At 35.2% G+C, this 15,270-nt stretch overlaps 1 protein-coding gene across 1 annotated transcript; it reads right to left on the reverse strand.

Moving 5' to 3' along the window:
* Positions 1-384: 384 nt before the first annotated feature.
* LOC127640059 (annexin A1-like) lies at positions 385-8,490 on the reverse strand. The gene is made up of 13 exons (XM_052122436.1): positions 8,389-8,490; positions 7,878-7,976; positions 7,535-7,619; positions 7,335-7,429; positions 7,129-7,242; positions 5,436-5,526; positions 5,252-5,331; positions 4,940-4,996; positions 4,767-4,860; positions 4,556-4,651; positions 4,253-4,311; positions 3,972-4,094; positions 385-3,734 (listed from the first exon to the last, which is right to left on the reverse strand). Exons 2-13 carry the CDS (start codon positions 7,944-7,946, stop codon positions 3,681-3,683), a joined length of 1,017 nt encoding a protein of 338 aa, XP_051978396.1. The 5' UTR covers positions 7,947-7,976; positions 8,389-8,490; the 3' UTR covers positions 385-3,680.
* Between the last annotated feature and the right edge of the window lie 6,780 nt (positions 8,491-15,270).

A 15,270-nucleotide genomic window follows, 5' to 3' on the forward strand; every position in this document is an offset into this window, starting at 1 on the left:
GGTTTTTTTCTCCATGTTTTGACTATAAAATCTCTGCCAATACAGTAAGACAAAACACACATGTTAAAAATACATTCTCTGAAAAACCTGGTTTATTTTTATTTCTTCTGCTACAAACTTACTTCAAACTTACTTCTCTGTCTGCTCGTATGAATGTAACACATCATAAGAAAGTGTTTCACTGCTGTTCAAATGCACTTTGGATTGCATCATTTATATGTTTTCCATCTAAATGGACTAAATATTAAATGAAACAGTAATCTCTTCAGTAATCAGACAATACTTTCTGAATGTAACTGTATTCTAAATGCCAATTATTTAAATTGTAACTGTAGTGGAATACAGTTACTTATATTTTGAATCATAATCCCATTACACCAGATGTTTATAATAATAACTTTTATTTTATAACAACTTTTGGCGAATTAGCATAAAGTACTTCACAAAGAATTCAATTGAAACACACACAGTAAAACACAACACATTCACATAGTAGTAAAAGCAATTCTATACAAATTACATTTTAAGCGAGACTTTAAAACAGACACAGATTCAGCAGATCTAATATCCCAGGGCATGCTGTTCCATAATCATGGGGTCTTCACAACAAAAGCGCTATCACCTTTAGTTTTGTTTCTGGAATGGATCTTGGACCAACCAAAAGTTCATGACAAGAAGATCTCTAAGATGTCTAACTATTTTGTAACCAGGGGTGTAAAGTAACAAATTACAAATACTCACGTTACTGTAAGTTTCCCCCAGGAATTTTACTTTAAGTAGTTTAAAAATTGTAAACTTTTACTCGAGTACATTTTAAGTGCTGTAACTGTACTTTTAATGCACTATTTTCACACCAGTGTGTTCGCTACTTCCCTGTCCTGATTTTATTTTTAACAATCAACATGACTGGCTCAGGAGAGTGTGACTCCCATCAAATCAATTCACACGTAATTAAAACTCAACACTAAGGAATGTAGAGATGATAAAATATTTTATAATTATGCTTAGCCTTTATCAAGTTTTTTTCTAATGCCTGATAGAAAAGTGTCAATCTTTGTAAAGTAATACTTCAGGCAGAACATTCCACCAGTCATAAACTTCAGAAAAGTATGCATTAGCACACAACTATTTCTGGGCTTAAGATACAAGAACTACATCAATGTGGAACATTGTATCTCAAAAGGAGGACAATGTGGCCCCCCATGTGCTACTTAAAGAAATAGTTCACTCAAAAATGTAAATTCTCTCATCATGTATTTACCCTCATGACATCCCAGATGTGTATGACTCTCTTCTGCAGAACACAAATTATGTTTTTTAGAAGAATATTTCAGCTCTGTTGGTCTATACAACACAAGTGAATGGATGCCAAAATTGACGCTCCATAAAAAGCACATAAATGCAGCACAAAAGTAATCCATATGACTCCAGTGGTTAAATCCATGACTTCAGAAGTTATATGATAGATGTGTGTGAGAAACAGATACATGTGTGATTTTTGGAGCTTCAAAATTTTGACACCTATTTACTTGCATTGTATGGACCAAAAGTGCTGAATTATTATTATAAAAACCTTAATTATTGATTATTCCTTTAAAGCCCAATGTGGCCCCTGTACCAAACAACTGCTGTACCGCCTCTATTGTGCTGGACATAAAGCACCAAGTGACAAAGCATTTTCTTTCTTTTCTTTTTTTTTTTTTTTTTGCATTCCTTGCATCGTTTAAAAATGTTTTAAGCGCAACAATAACTCTCTCAGTCGGCATTAAGGAAAATTTAGACCCTACACAAACTGATTTGAATGTAATTGTTTCATACATTATAATATTGAAAATAACTTTTTCATCTTTTCATTTCTGTAATCATGTCGCCCTTTTATTTATTTATTTTTTTTTTTATCAGATTCATGTAGTGTTTACAGTATCATAGTGATGTATTTTAAAAGTTGTCAATCACAAACACCTATAAAATACCTGTATTTTTTATTCAGCCATAAAAGGGAATGTAAATGATGGTATATGTGCTACATTTTTAAATTGCAGCAGAGCGTTTTTATTATAAAGGGGCATAGCTTTCGCAACTCAGTACTTCATACTCACTACTTATGAGTACTTTTAAATGAGCTACTCTTTTACGCTTCCTTGAGTAGTTTTTAGGACAAGTACATTTACTCTATTCAAACTACATTTTTAAAGAAGTAACAGTACTTTTAGTTGAGTATTATTTTTCAGTACTCTTTCCACCTGTTTGTAAGGCATTAAAAGTTCTTGGTTTTCAGGGGCCTGGGTAGCTCAGTGAGTATTGACACTGACTACCACCCCTGGAGTCACAAGTTCGAATCCAGGGAGTGCTGACTGATTCCAGCCAGGTCTTCTAAACAACCAAATTGGCCCAGTTGCTAGGATGGGTAGAGTCACGTTGGGTTAACGTCCTCATGGTCGCTATAATGTGGTTCACGCTGTTGGTGGGGCGCATGGTGAGTTGTTCGTGGATGCCGCGGAGAATAGCGTGGGCCTCCACATGCGCTACGTCTCCACAGTAACGTGCTCAACAAGCCAAGTGATAAGATGCATGGATTAACTGTTTCAGATGCATGTCAACTGCTAAATAAATAAATATCTTGTCAGGATGTATTTATTCTGAGATTTTATCTGTGGATGGCATCTATCCGGCCTAGCTCCACAGTTGGAACAGGGTGACCCTGGCAACATCCACTTCAAATGTATTACCATCCTTAAAAGTAAACATTGTTAAAGGTTTAAACTATTTTCATTACATTTATCCGTGTTCCAGGGAATCACAAACTTGATCAGCTGACAGCACATGAACTGAGAAGGCAATTACATTCAATACAATCTACAGTCAAGTGCATGACAATTTGTTTCTTGTGATTTATATTTAGATATCATACAGATGATCAGAATCGATACAAAATGTCTTTAGTATGTGCAATGGATGATTATATCATTGCACATATACAGTATATTGCATCCACTTAGATGCCTACTTTATACTACAGAAATTAAGGGTGACAGAATAAACCACATCAGGTTAGGTTACAAAATTTTGATTTGACCACAAATACATTTGTGCAGGTTTATTTCAGTTGTTGCCAATTGTTTTTGTTCCTTAAAAAAAAGACCCAGTTTTAAAGTCTCACAATGTACAATTAAGAGCACGATGAAGAATAACAACTAGCTGTAGAATAAAATGTAACATTTTTTTTTAATGTTTGCTCTGCTGATTGATAACGTAACATGCTAAGCCAATGCCTATAGTCATTAATTCAAAATAATACAAAAATGCATATTACGAACTATGAAGTGTTGCAAAAATGGGAACAATTGAGTTTAAGCTTAAATTTGTTCTACGGTGAAACTTATTTATATTTTCAAAATAATCCATTAGAAGTGCTGAGGTTTAGGAGCTTGGACTAACATTTTCAGTTTCACACGCATGTTGAGGAAACGTATTAATTTTCATATATACTCTGCACACCAGCATAATCAGGAAGCAAACTATAACATTTGACTTTGACATTTTATAGTTAAAGTAAATTAATCTTTGCCATTAAACAGAGAAGAGTTTTTATTTATCAAAATTCATTCCAATCTGTTACAGCTGTTTGGTGTATACAATTAATATACAGATAGCTGGAGAGTTCGACTTATTATTAGGAATTAATTGCCACACAAGGCTAGCAGGATCTTCTCATAGTCTCCTTTTGTGTCATCCTAAAAACAAATGAAACACACAATCTATAACATTAGGATCTTTTTCCATGTAAAGAACAACAAAATAAGAATATTATGCAGTTAAGTATTGAAAGAGTTCTGTGATGAAAGCAAAACATAAAGACCCAACATTTAAATTTGCTTTAACTGCAGTAATTTTAAATCACTTTTAATTACTTGTTTCTTTTCCTTTCCTTTTTTTAATCTGTGTTTCTTAGCTTACTGCAATTTATTTACCTGGATGTCCTGGTAGAGGCTCTTGCTGAACTTCTTCTGATACTCTTGCTTGATTTTGTCCAGGTCTACCTCAGAGCGGCTCACCAATATTCTGGTCAAGATCTTACCTTTGTAACCAGAGCCCTGTAAAAACACAAGGCATTACACAATGTGGTCCTTGCTAAAGTCAGATTCATTGGGAAAAGTTATTAGAAACTTGTAATTATAAAAAAACTTTGACATCAGTGATATAAATGGATCAACTATATGGTAATGTTTTGTGATTAAAAAGTTACACTTGCCTTCATTGCAAGATTTATTTTTTCAGCAAAGAATGCAGGTTTGCTTCCAGCACATTTCACTGTTTGAAAAAAGGTTAAATAAAATCAGTGTTATGAAAACAAATAAATTATAATATTTCATTTGGAAATTGAATGCATGAGTTTGGGACAAAACTATCCATTTGTCTGACCAATGGAAGATGAGGGGTGTGTTCAGGAAACCTTTATTTTTGCAGTTCAGTTTGGTGATGCTAGTAGCTCAGAAATGACACACTGGGGGGTTAAATTGTAGTAGTGCTATGACAACCACTTCTATAGACTTACCAACAGCAATCAAGCAGTTCTCAACATCACCTTTCATCTCCAGATCAATGGCTTTTGCAACATCCACTTTACTGTACTTTGAGTAAAGCTGGAAAACTAAATAAAAAAAAACCAAAAACAAGATACATTATGATGTATTATTGGCATAGTAGATCTGAAGAGAACTGCAGACCTATCCTGAAAATAGGGAGGCATAACAGGTAAACCAGACCTTTCCTCAGGTGAGGAGCACTCCTTGTAGTGAGAATGTCGATAAAAACAGAGCTGTCTGTGCCTTTTCTTTTCTCTCCTGCCTCATACAAGGCCTACAGAAAGATTAAGAGGTTAAGAGACATGTACATGCATGACAAACCACAAACTCACTTACTATACACACTTAATTACCCTGGCATCTTTGTCAGCCAGGTCATCTTGCACAATACGATCTTCACTCCTGGCAGCCTGTGAATAAAAGTTTAAATGCATCATTCATCAACAGTGTTTCTCAATCAGTCCTTCCTTCCATCCCGCCCTACCATCACACACTTTATTTGTCTCACAAATTCGGCACACCCAATTCATGTCATGCATGCACTCTACTAGTGAGCTAATGTGTATAATTAAGCATGTTAATATGCAGTGTTGGGCAATAAGAGTACTGTGGAGCAGGGTTGAGAAACGCTGTGAAGTTGGATCATCTATATGAGCAAAGCCAACCTTGCAGAGAGAAAGAAGGACATTGCTGAAGTCTCCACTTGTCTCAGATTTGATGTCATTCTCTAGATCATTTTTGTAGTCTATAAATTTAAAATCACACATGAAATTTCATATAATAATTATACCGAACTTGAATGCCAATACACATAAAGGATAAGTGGCAGATAATGAGCATTGAAGTTACCTTGTTTGTAAGTCTCTTTAATCTGTCTGATCTCTTTATTGGTCCTGGAAGCCAAAATCTCAGTAAGTGTATCCTCATCTGTGCCTAAACCCTGGAGAGAAAATGACAGTGTAACTGACAATTGTTTCCACACTCCAAATGATCTCAGACCCCTTTAAACCAAAATGAGACCTTCTTGGGAGGTAGTCGGTGTACAGTTTGCTTTAAGCCTGCCATTCGATTCACTAATAATGTGCATTGTAAACACAAATTGATTCAGGCTCACTTGATTTTCCTTTACATGTAAACATGTTTGGCCATGACAGGTTAACATAAACCGGTAATGATAATATGCAGAGTAGAGACACAAAAAGAGATGTGAATATATACAGTGTACAGAGTTGGGGAGTAACGAAATACATGTAGCAGGATTACGTATTTAAAATACAAAATATAAGTACCTGTATTCCACTACAGTTACAATTTAAATCATTGGCAATTAGAATTCAGTTACATTCAAAAAGTATTTTGATTAATGAAGAGATTACTTTGCATTTTATTGTCATTTGTTTTATTAAATATTTAGTCCTTTCAGATGGAAAACATTTATACATATAAATGATGCGGTCCAAAGTGCATTTGAACAGCGGTGAAACACTTTCTTATGATGTTTTAGATTCATACGAGCAGACAGAGAAGTTGAGCAGAAGAAATCAAAATAAACATTGTGTAAATTGTCAACATTACGCTAAGCTAAAATGCTATTTCTAGCCATTTTATATGCACGTTACCAGACACGATCATATTTTTTTTATCAAGAAAATTCATGTTGGATCAGAATTATTTTTTTCTAGGAAGACCTTTGATATTAGGGCAAAAATGGTATTCTTGATAATAATTTTTGTATTGTTTTCCTATAAAAAAAAAAATCAATTAGATTTATATACACACACACACACAACAGTGCATAAGATATTTAGGTTTTTCAGAGAATGTATTTTTAATGTGTATTTTGTCTTACTGTACTTGCAGAGTTTTTAGTCAAAACAAGTGAAAAAAAAAAAAAATCTACCAGTTCTGAATAAGTATTTTCAAAGTATTTAGAATACATTACTGACCTGGAGTAATCTATTGGAATACATTACAAATTACATTTTACAGCATGTATTCTGTAAGCCGTAGTGGAATACGTTTCAAAAGTAACCCTCCAAACCCTGACTGTGTGTATGTATGTATATATATATGAATGAGAGAGAGAGAATATTTTAACACACATGACAGACAGACGTTTCAATGATGCCAAAGAGCAATAACGATGTTTTATTGAACACGGACACATGCCTACTCTGTTTTTAAAGGCATTAAACATGTTTAGTACATTTCATAAGGTAATATGTAGAGCTGATTGTTCTCTTAGCATTAAATATAGCCCTAATAATAATAATAATAGTAATCAACAATATTCTAATTTAAAAAAATGGACTGGGTTCGAAAAAAACAACACTGTGTGAATGTAACACAGACCAAAAAGAGATCTGAGCTGACATTGAAGTCCACAGACAGTGTTTATAAAAATATATAACTGGATTCTTTTTCAATCTATTCAAAAGACATCACATGAACTGCCTTCTGTACAGACAGGATTTGTGCAAGATGGGTTTTTCTTTCCAAAATATCCACACTTATGGTCAGACCTTTAAAGTCTTAAAGTTACCTTCATGGCATGTTTGAGCTGAAAGGCATCATATTGAGCTGGAGGCATCAGTAGGCTCAGAACCACATCTTCCAGTTCACCTTTAAGGGCAGCTTTTATGGCTACATCCAGAGGCTACACAGAAGGCAAGAGATTGTTTAAGTGAGTGAAGATCCAGTAAGAAAAATGTTTCAAATTCAGGTCCAAAGAATGTGTGTGACTCATACCTTGCCACTGGCTTTCTGGTAGGCAGCCTTAATTTGCTGGCGCTGGGCATTACTCCTGCGGACCAGCGTTTCAATGATTGTGGCCTCATCCACACCTGAGAAAATAAAAATAGAAAACGCCGTCAACGGAGTTAAACGGATGCAAAAGTGAGGATGTGCATGTGTGCTGTCTATATCTTTGTAAACGTCTCTACATTAACCTTTTGCCTTGATAGCTTTTTCCAGGACAGCTACATCTGCAGCTGCATTGAATTGCGCAAAGGGCCTTACTGTCCCCTGTCCCTCCTAGAGACACAAGAGGCACTTATTACAATGATTTTATAAGACTAATGTAAGAGACTTATTGTTATATTCAATAACAAAAAATAATAAAAAAAAATCAAGAAGAGAATTTTAAGAAGTAAATGCAGAAACATTGATGCTCTTTCCCTTTAACAGACTGAATGAGTCAAGAAAGGGGAGTGGAATACATTCCTGTTGCTGACTCATTTTCTGGTGCTGCTTAAATTGTCCAGAAAGTTAAAAGAAACAAAGCAAACTTACTGTGACATCTTGCACATCTTGCATGCCCTGATAGGCAAGCTGCTCGAGAAAAGAACTGACGAAGGACATGTTGACACCTTGGCAACACAACAGCTAAACCTACGTGATGGCATATGTTGAGATACATATATTAAAAGGCTGAATACATAAAATATTTTAACTAGCAATTATAACTGCTCTTATAAGAAATAAATAACAAATAGAACAAAACAAAACATCAAAGATTGACATTTCAAAGACTGACAAGCGTTAGTCGACTACGCTGTTCAGGAAAACAGTTTGAGGAAGTTTAGAGCTCTGACTGTCAAGTTACAACTAGTTTTACAACATAAATGCTCTGCAAAGTTTCTAATCTCCTTGAGGAACAGAACTGCATTACTTGGAATCTTATTTTTCAAGAAAAACAATCCCGTCCAAAAATATGCAAAAGTAGGCTATATAAAAAGCTGACATTAATGTCTGGCGTGTAAAACAACGAGTAAAAAGTAGTTAAAATCTGTTCCCCACTTACCAAGACCGAACGCACACAGCAAGCGAGTAGGAGGAAAGCTTTAGTGGTATTTATACCCACAGAACCACACCTAGCAACATCAGTTGAACTGTTGCGCTGCAGTTGTGTTGATGACTGTGAGTTGAGTGGGCAGGACTGCTTGCCTCCTTCCCATCAATCACAGGCTGAAGTATAGGCGCCCGAGCAACCCAGATCAATGGAACGTTTTTTGTTTCTTTTTTATTTATTTTTACAAATTTAAAGGAATATTCCGGGTTCAATACAATTTAAGATCAATCGACATAGTTTGTGGCATAATGTGGATTAGGCCTACCACAAAAATACATTTTCACTTGCCCCTCCTTTTCTTTAAAAAAAGCTTTAGCGCATCAAAATAAAGCTGATGGAAAGGCAAATTATCGCTAAAATTTCACAAGTGTCGACATACTATTTTTCCGTTTAACACTAGCGCATAGTGCATAATTAACACTAGTTTTTTTTTTTTTTTTTTTGGGTGAGAAAATTGGATTTAACTCTAAAATGTAGACAGACATGACAGAGTTTACTCCAATCGTTAGAGGACGGTATACATCCTTGAAAGCCAATATATTGTAAGTGTTTATAGATTGATTTTAACGGCATAAAGATCCATCCGATGCTGCAAAAATGACACTTCCAGGAGTGCCAACACAAATATATTATAACATGCACATCGACAAGTGCAAGGAGAACAAATGAATGGCCAATGTTTGCGATTAATTTGATCGCGGTAGCCATCCGTTTGTTTCTTAAAGCTTTTCCTCTCCATTCAGAATAATTTACAGCAGTCATGGAATTAGCCCACAATACAAAAAACATAGAATTTCTGTGAGCAAAGAGGTTTTTAAAAAATAAATACACTTTACTAGGAAAAATGCCGGCAAAATTCCCTTTAAGTTAAATAAATTACCAAATGAAAAAAATACATGTATTTTTAGACCTATATATGCTTTTTCTTTACACAAACTTAATTTAGCCTTACCCTGTTCTGTAGACAAAAAGTCGGCCGAATGATTCTCAGAATGTTCTACAATTTTTTTTAAGGCTAAACTATCAGAACTACTTGTCCAATGCGGAGTTCACTTTCAGAAAAATAACTTTTGAACATTTTAAAACGTTTAAATATTTTAAATCTAACCGTCTTTACCTCTGATCGCATTTAGAATCACCACACACACACACTGTCAATAACTTTGGGGGGTTTCTCATTTAGAATCACATAAAGAACAAGGAATATTCTTTTAAGATTTCCTGCTCCTATAGTCATAGGCCTACTTTCCATAAAAAATAGGCCTACCTTTAATTTTCAGGTCATACTTTAAATAATTACTTTACATTATTTTTATCAGCATCATAGGCTATACATAATTTGTATTATTAGGCTCTACGTCATGATATTTAAGCAACTCAACTGCAAATGCAGTCTTCACAGTCCAGCCCTGCAGCAAACATGAATAATAAACAATAGCCTGTATGTCTTAGCAAATGCAGCAGAATCCCGTGTTTGCATCATATCATTTCCGTTCACCACCCACAATGTCAGAGCCAGCCTCAAAAGTTTTGGAAATCCAGTGAGTGCCTTTCACTTAGGAACATTTATTTTCACCATCATCATAGAGGGAGTGGTAGTATCCTGAATTAAATGTGAATTTGGATGTAATTTAAAAACCAGTCTGCATTGCGGGAACAGGCAGGACCGTCTAACAAAATAACTTTTGTTTTTCGAGGTATACAGGCAAAGGATTAACTTTTTCTCTCTTTTATCACAAACAATTGTGCAATTGTACAATTGTGCAATTTTTTAGAATCACTGTTCAGTAAACATGAATACATTTTTTGGTTGCATCAGATTAAGCCACAGATAAATTAACTGCATTCGTGAGAAAATGGCATTCCAGACCGAACAGAAACACAAAAGTAATGTTACTGCATCGAGTATCTGGTTTTCCAGCATTCCTCTATGCAAAACACAGCAAAAACGAATTGATGGCAACGAGACAGCATAGCAATTCACATTCTTAGGACAACAGATTGACACACTTTGCAGTCCATACACGTCAACTTTTTGCAGTTTTGTAAAGGCAGACCCAAACCTGTTAGCACACGCCTATGAACAGCACTGACTGCCCGAACAAATCATGTCATGTTCTCTGTGTTTTACATTGTTTTCATTATTTTCTAACACCTTCTGCTTTACCACAAACATCTCTAGCATTGTAAACTGACATTTAGTACAAATAGCTACAGTACTATATTTGTGGCGTTCATATTCAAAAATGTTTCTACCTAAAAGCAGCTAACACAACTGTGTGTGAAGTAATTTACTCGCTCAGAGTGATGTAACAATAAAACTGTTCCTCCATATTTATTGTTAGATGATTCATTTGAATGGTATCTGACATTCTGAGTTTCCCACTATTAAAGGAATAGTTTACCAGATTTAAAAATCTGTAAATGCAGTTGAACCAACTTGTGCACTATAGTCCAAGTTTTCTGAAGCCATACAATCATACAATCACTTGTAAATTTTTCATAACTCTCAAATCTTTCAAGAACAATTTTTTTTTTATCAACTCCTGTTTCCAGGGTCCTCTTGATCTTGGAAAGTCTTGCAAGAGTCGCCACGTTCACATGAAGCGACAAAGCAACATGATCTCATTCATTTTCAACTTGAGCATGTCCAGCGACATGAGCAACAGTGACAGTTGGCAAAAAGATATGGCCATGTCCAGTGACTTCAGAAAGTTGAGAAAAGTTTAACTTTATGCAAATGAGGAGCGACTTTCTATAGCGACTACAGTGTAAAGACGTGTTAGTGGACCTCACGTTATCCGTCTCCTGTGAGATTATGTCGTTAACAAGACAGAGGAGAAATTAACATTTCTGTGAGTGATTTCACTGCTCTGTATGAATTGTCTGTAACCACATACATGGTTATAATAAGAAAAATAACCATGCATGGAAAAAAAAATATTTTGCAGTCTGAGTGAATTAGATTTTGACATTGATAGATTGTTCATTTGTTAATGATATGATGCAATGAGCACTGCTGCAGTTCATATAAAAACTCAGAATGTTAATTTATAGCCACAAGAAAAATAATTCCCTGTCAAATTAGAAAGATATTTTAGTTTCATCAGCAATATGTCTCATCTGTTGTCAAGTTTAAAAAAAGAAATGACAAGATGTGCATTCCATCAGTAACGGTACAATGACAGCAGTAGGAACATCCACTAGCAACATATAGTACAGGGACTAGTGACATCAAGTGATAATGTCGCTGCATGTGAGAACCGGGCTTAAGTTTAAGGTTAGGTTTAGGGCTCTATTTTTATGACCTTGCTAAGCACAGCACAATCCGCAATGACCATGCACACCATCTTATCTAATTTTTGTAAGAGAGCTAATTTTAAGCGCAAAGCTTAAATGGGTGTGGGTGGAAGTGTTTGCGCTGTCTGTGGGTGTATGCACTGTATGTAAATGAAATAGTGCAAAGAGCAATTTTCTAATTTTTTGAGAAATTGGTTATTGCCCTGAGACGTTTCAGAACTTCATTTGTTTTCCTAACCTGAAAGGCTGATACAATCACTGTTAATACTATAGCCATGATTTGTGAATCACTTGATCAATTTGATTAATAATACCTACATTCTCTAAAATTCAACAGAGCCTACATTCCAATACTGACGAGAACAAAATTTAACATGCTTATAAAAGGAGTGTGTCACTGTCATATAAATATCCCTGGCATTCATCAATGATGCAGTTAATGGATAAAAGAAGTCCATATATCTATTACTTTAATTTATTGCAAACAGCCCATTTAGACTACCAACTTCTTATGCATGTGCTGTCTTTGTTTATATTGCTGGTGCTTGAGAGGGAATAGACTATAATAGAACTGAAGGTGCAATAACCAGAGAAGAATCTCACAATTAAATTGCACTTGACCTGGCGTGTTAGCACTTTGCATGCACATTTTCACGAAACCACTTGTGCCTTGAATTAGCGCATGCTAGCAAAACTTCACAGTCATGTCCATTGTATTTTCGCATATTAATTATCACAATGCGCTGTGCTAAGTGCTAGTGTGATGCTCACGTTCTACCTACTCTGTACGGGACTCATCTCCAGCACAGGAGGTGGGTGCGCTAACAAGGAGGCTAAGGGCTACAGCCTCTAATGTCAGTCGCTAGTGCACCTCTTGAAGTCAGGAGAGTGAGGTTTATACACATTGCACAGCTATCTATCAGCTGGCTCCCATTACACTGGCACTCTTAAAATAGGGCCCTTAAATGTACTGAAGTATCGGTGTGAATCTGATTTGGGTGCTGTGAATGAGAGTTGATCAATAATTTAATTTGAGAGTGATTAACAACTTAAACATCAGTCTGTACATCAAAATAGAAATTTGTCCTCAGAGGACTTAGAATATACTGCATAAGATGGTGTGACTGCTTTTACTGTTTTCTTTTTTTTGTTTTTTATTTGGGAGCTTGACAGCCCAGAGTCACAATTTTCCTTTCTCATATCACACAAACTGTGAAGATGCTTAAAATTTCTCCTTTTGTGATCCAGAGAAGAAAAAAATCATACAGGTTTGTAGAAAAATTAGAATGAATGAATAAATAGTTTTAATTTCCATGAACTATTCCTTAAAAGCAGATGAACCAGTTTTGATTACTTTTAACCCTTTCCTTGTCTTCATATAGTGCTGATGGCTGAATATTAGGCTCACACATACATGGTACAGAAAGTAAGCCGATCATGAGCATAAGATGTCTGTTTATGTCATTATTTTCAATTCATGAAAAACATGCAATCCTTTTTAGGCAGTAATTCACAAATCCAACGATGATCACAGTACAGGTTGCTATTAGCATTGTCCTAGAGGGATAGACCTACAGTATATGGATGTAGTTACAATCTCTATCTTACACATTGGAAACCTGATGACAGTCTGCAGCTTGTGTTGGCCAATCCGGAAAACTAATCCCACTGAAACCTCATCCACAGATGTTAATATTTAACAAGTGTTGAGAGTTTGGCACCTCACAAAAACAAGAATCTTTCTAGTTTTTTCTCTATTATGTTTGCCAGCCAGGTATTCATAAAGCTGCCTGCAGTCAAGTGTCTTTGAATAAAGGTAATCCATCGGAATTACAGATCATTCATTTTCTTTCAACTCTTTCATAAAGCAAATGTTTATAGTTTCACTGATGATGTTAACATTCATCTCTCTAATTCAATAAAAACACTCTATATATCGTCACCTTCCTAAAATAATGTCCTAAGTAATTTTTTCAGGTTTTTCAGAAATTCTACCAGAGGTGGCAAGCATCATGAGGAGATGATTTAGGCAAAAAAAAAAAAATTTTGGTGAAGAAACGACTTGGGACATTATTTTAGGAAGGTGACGATATGTGTTTTATGTAGCCAGATTTATATATGTTAATATATATATTTATATGTTATAGCATTTAATTAGGTTGTTTAGACTGCTTAGTGATAACACTGAAATAACGTTAACCTGTGGCCGTGCATTTAATCAGGCACCAGTCCAACCAGTGGTGGTAAAGCAGCATACTGTAAGTTTATAATTCTCAACATCTTATTATTGTACATTAGGTGGGGTGATTCAAGTTTTTCTTCTTTTTTTTTTTTTAATTGGACAGGGAGGGAATAGAATGTATTTGTAATAATATTTTTTGAGAAGCTAACATAGAAGTTGGCTTAAACTTGTATTTACCTAGGCTTTTACCGCATAGCTCAGTTTATATATTTGTGTGGTTAAAATATGGGTAAATACTGTGGAGGAATCTTGGTCTTATTATGTATGTACAGTACGTCAGTGTATCACTGTGACACATGTGCCTTATTTCTTGCCCATTCTCAAACAAAAACAGAGATACAGACACTCTGACATCATGTATGTTAATTCTGGAGCAGAAAATGTGTCAATGTATTTGAACTTCATGGACAGGAAGTTACGTAACCATACCGTTGCCCCAGCATCAAAACAACGTACGTAAATATCACACCTCTATCTACCTCACATCTTAATGCGTCACTTTAGGCATATCTGATCTTGTGTCATCACACAAAGAGTTTTTAGATGTTGAGCAATAAAGGTTTTCCAAGACTGTGTTCGGTAGGAAGTCGTATGTGTTCATCAGGATGTTCTGTTTTTCCCAGTAATTAAATGTATTTTGTTGAAAACTGGTTATTACATTTTACTGCAACAGAACTTTCATCTCCAAAACCACATCCTGTCGGCTATCAGCACACCTAACCAGTCTTTAAAATATATTTTAAAAGACAACCTATTATTGAAAATAATATCACCTTTTAGAAACACTTACTCTTAGATGTAATTCTCTGTGAACAGTCTAAAAACATTGTTTTCTTTCCTGGACCGACTCGATGTTGAGATCTGAGCTCTGTGGGGGCTACCTGTTGAAGGGCTCCATGTTCTCCTTCAATTACAGGTGAAACTCGAAAAATTAGAATATCGTGCAAAAGTTCATTCATTTCAGTAATTCAACTTAAAAGGTGAAACTAATATATTATATAGACTCATTACAAGCAAAGTAAGATATTTCAAGCCTTTATTTGATATAATTTTGATGATTATGGCTTACAGCTTATGAAAACCACAAATTCAGAATCTCAGAAAATTAGAATATTGTGAAAAGGTTCAGTATTGTAGGCTCAAAGTGTCACACTCTAATCAGCTAAACACCTGCAAAGGGTTCCTGAGCCTTTAAATGGTCTCTCAGTCTGGTTCAGTTGAATTCACAATCATGGGGAAGACTGCTGACCTGACCGTTGTGCAGAAAACCATCATTGACACCCTCCACAAGG

This window comes from Xyrauchen texanus, chromosome 4 (genome assembly GCF_025860055.1).
Source record: "Xyrauchen texanus isolate HMW12.3.18 chromosome 4, RBS_HiC_50CHRs, whole genome shotgun sequence".
NCBI lineage: Eukaryota > Metazoa > Chordata > Actinopteri > Cypriniformes > Catostomidae > Xyrauchen > Xyrauchen texanus.

Bases quoted from the DNA above. Each gene is read 5' to 3' on its own strand.
- LOC127640059 (XM_052122436.1), bottom strand. From the start codon at position 7,946: ATGTCCTTCGTCAGTTCTTTTCTCGAGCAGCTTGCCTATCAGGGCATG. The intron at 7,243-7,334 runs GTATGAGTCACA...CCTTCTGTGTAG, and splicing joins ACCAGAAAGCCAGTGGCAAG to CCTCTGGATGTAGCCATAAA. The intron at 4,312-4,555 runs GTAAGTCTATAG...TTTTTCAAACAG, and splicing joins GAACTGCTTGATTGCTGTTG to TGAAATGTGCTGGAAGCAAA.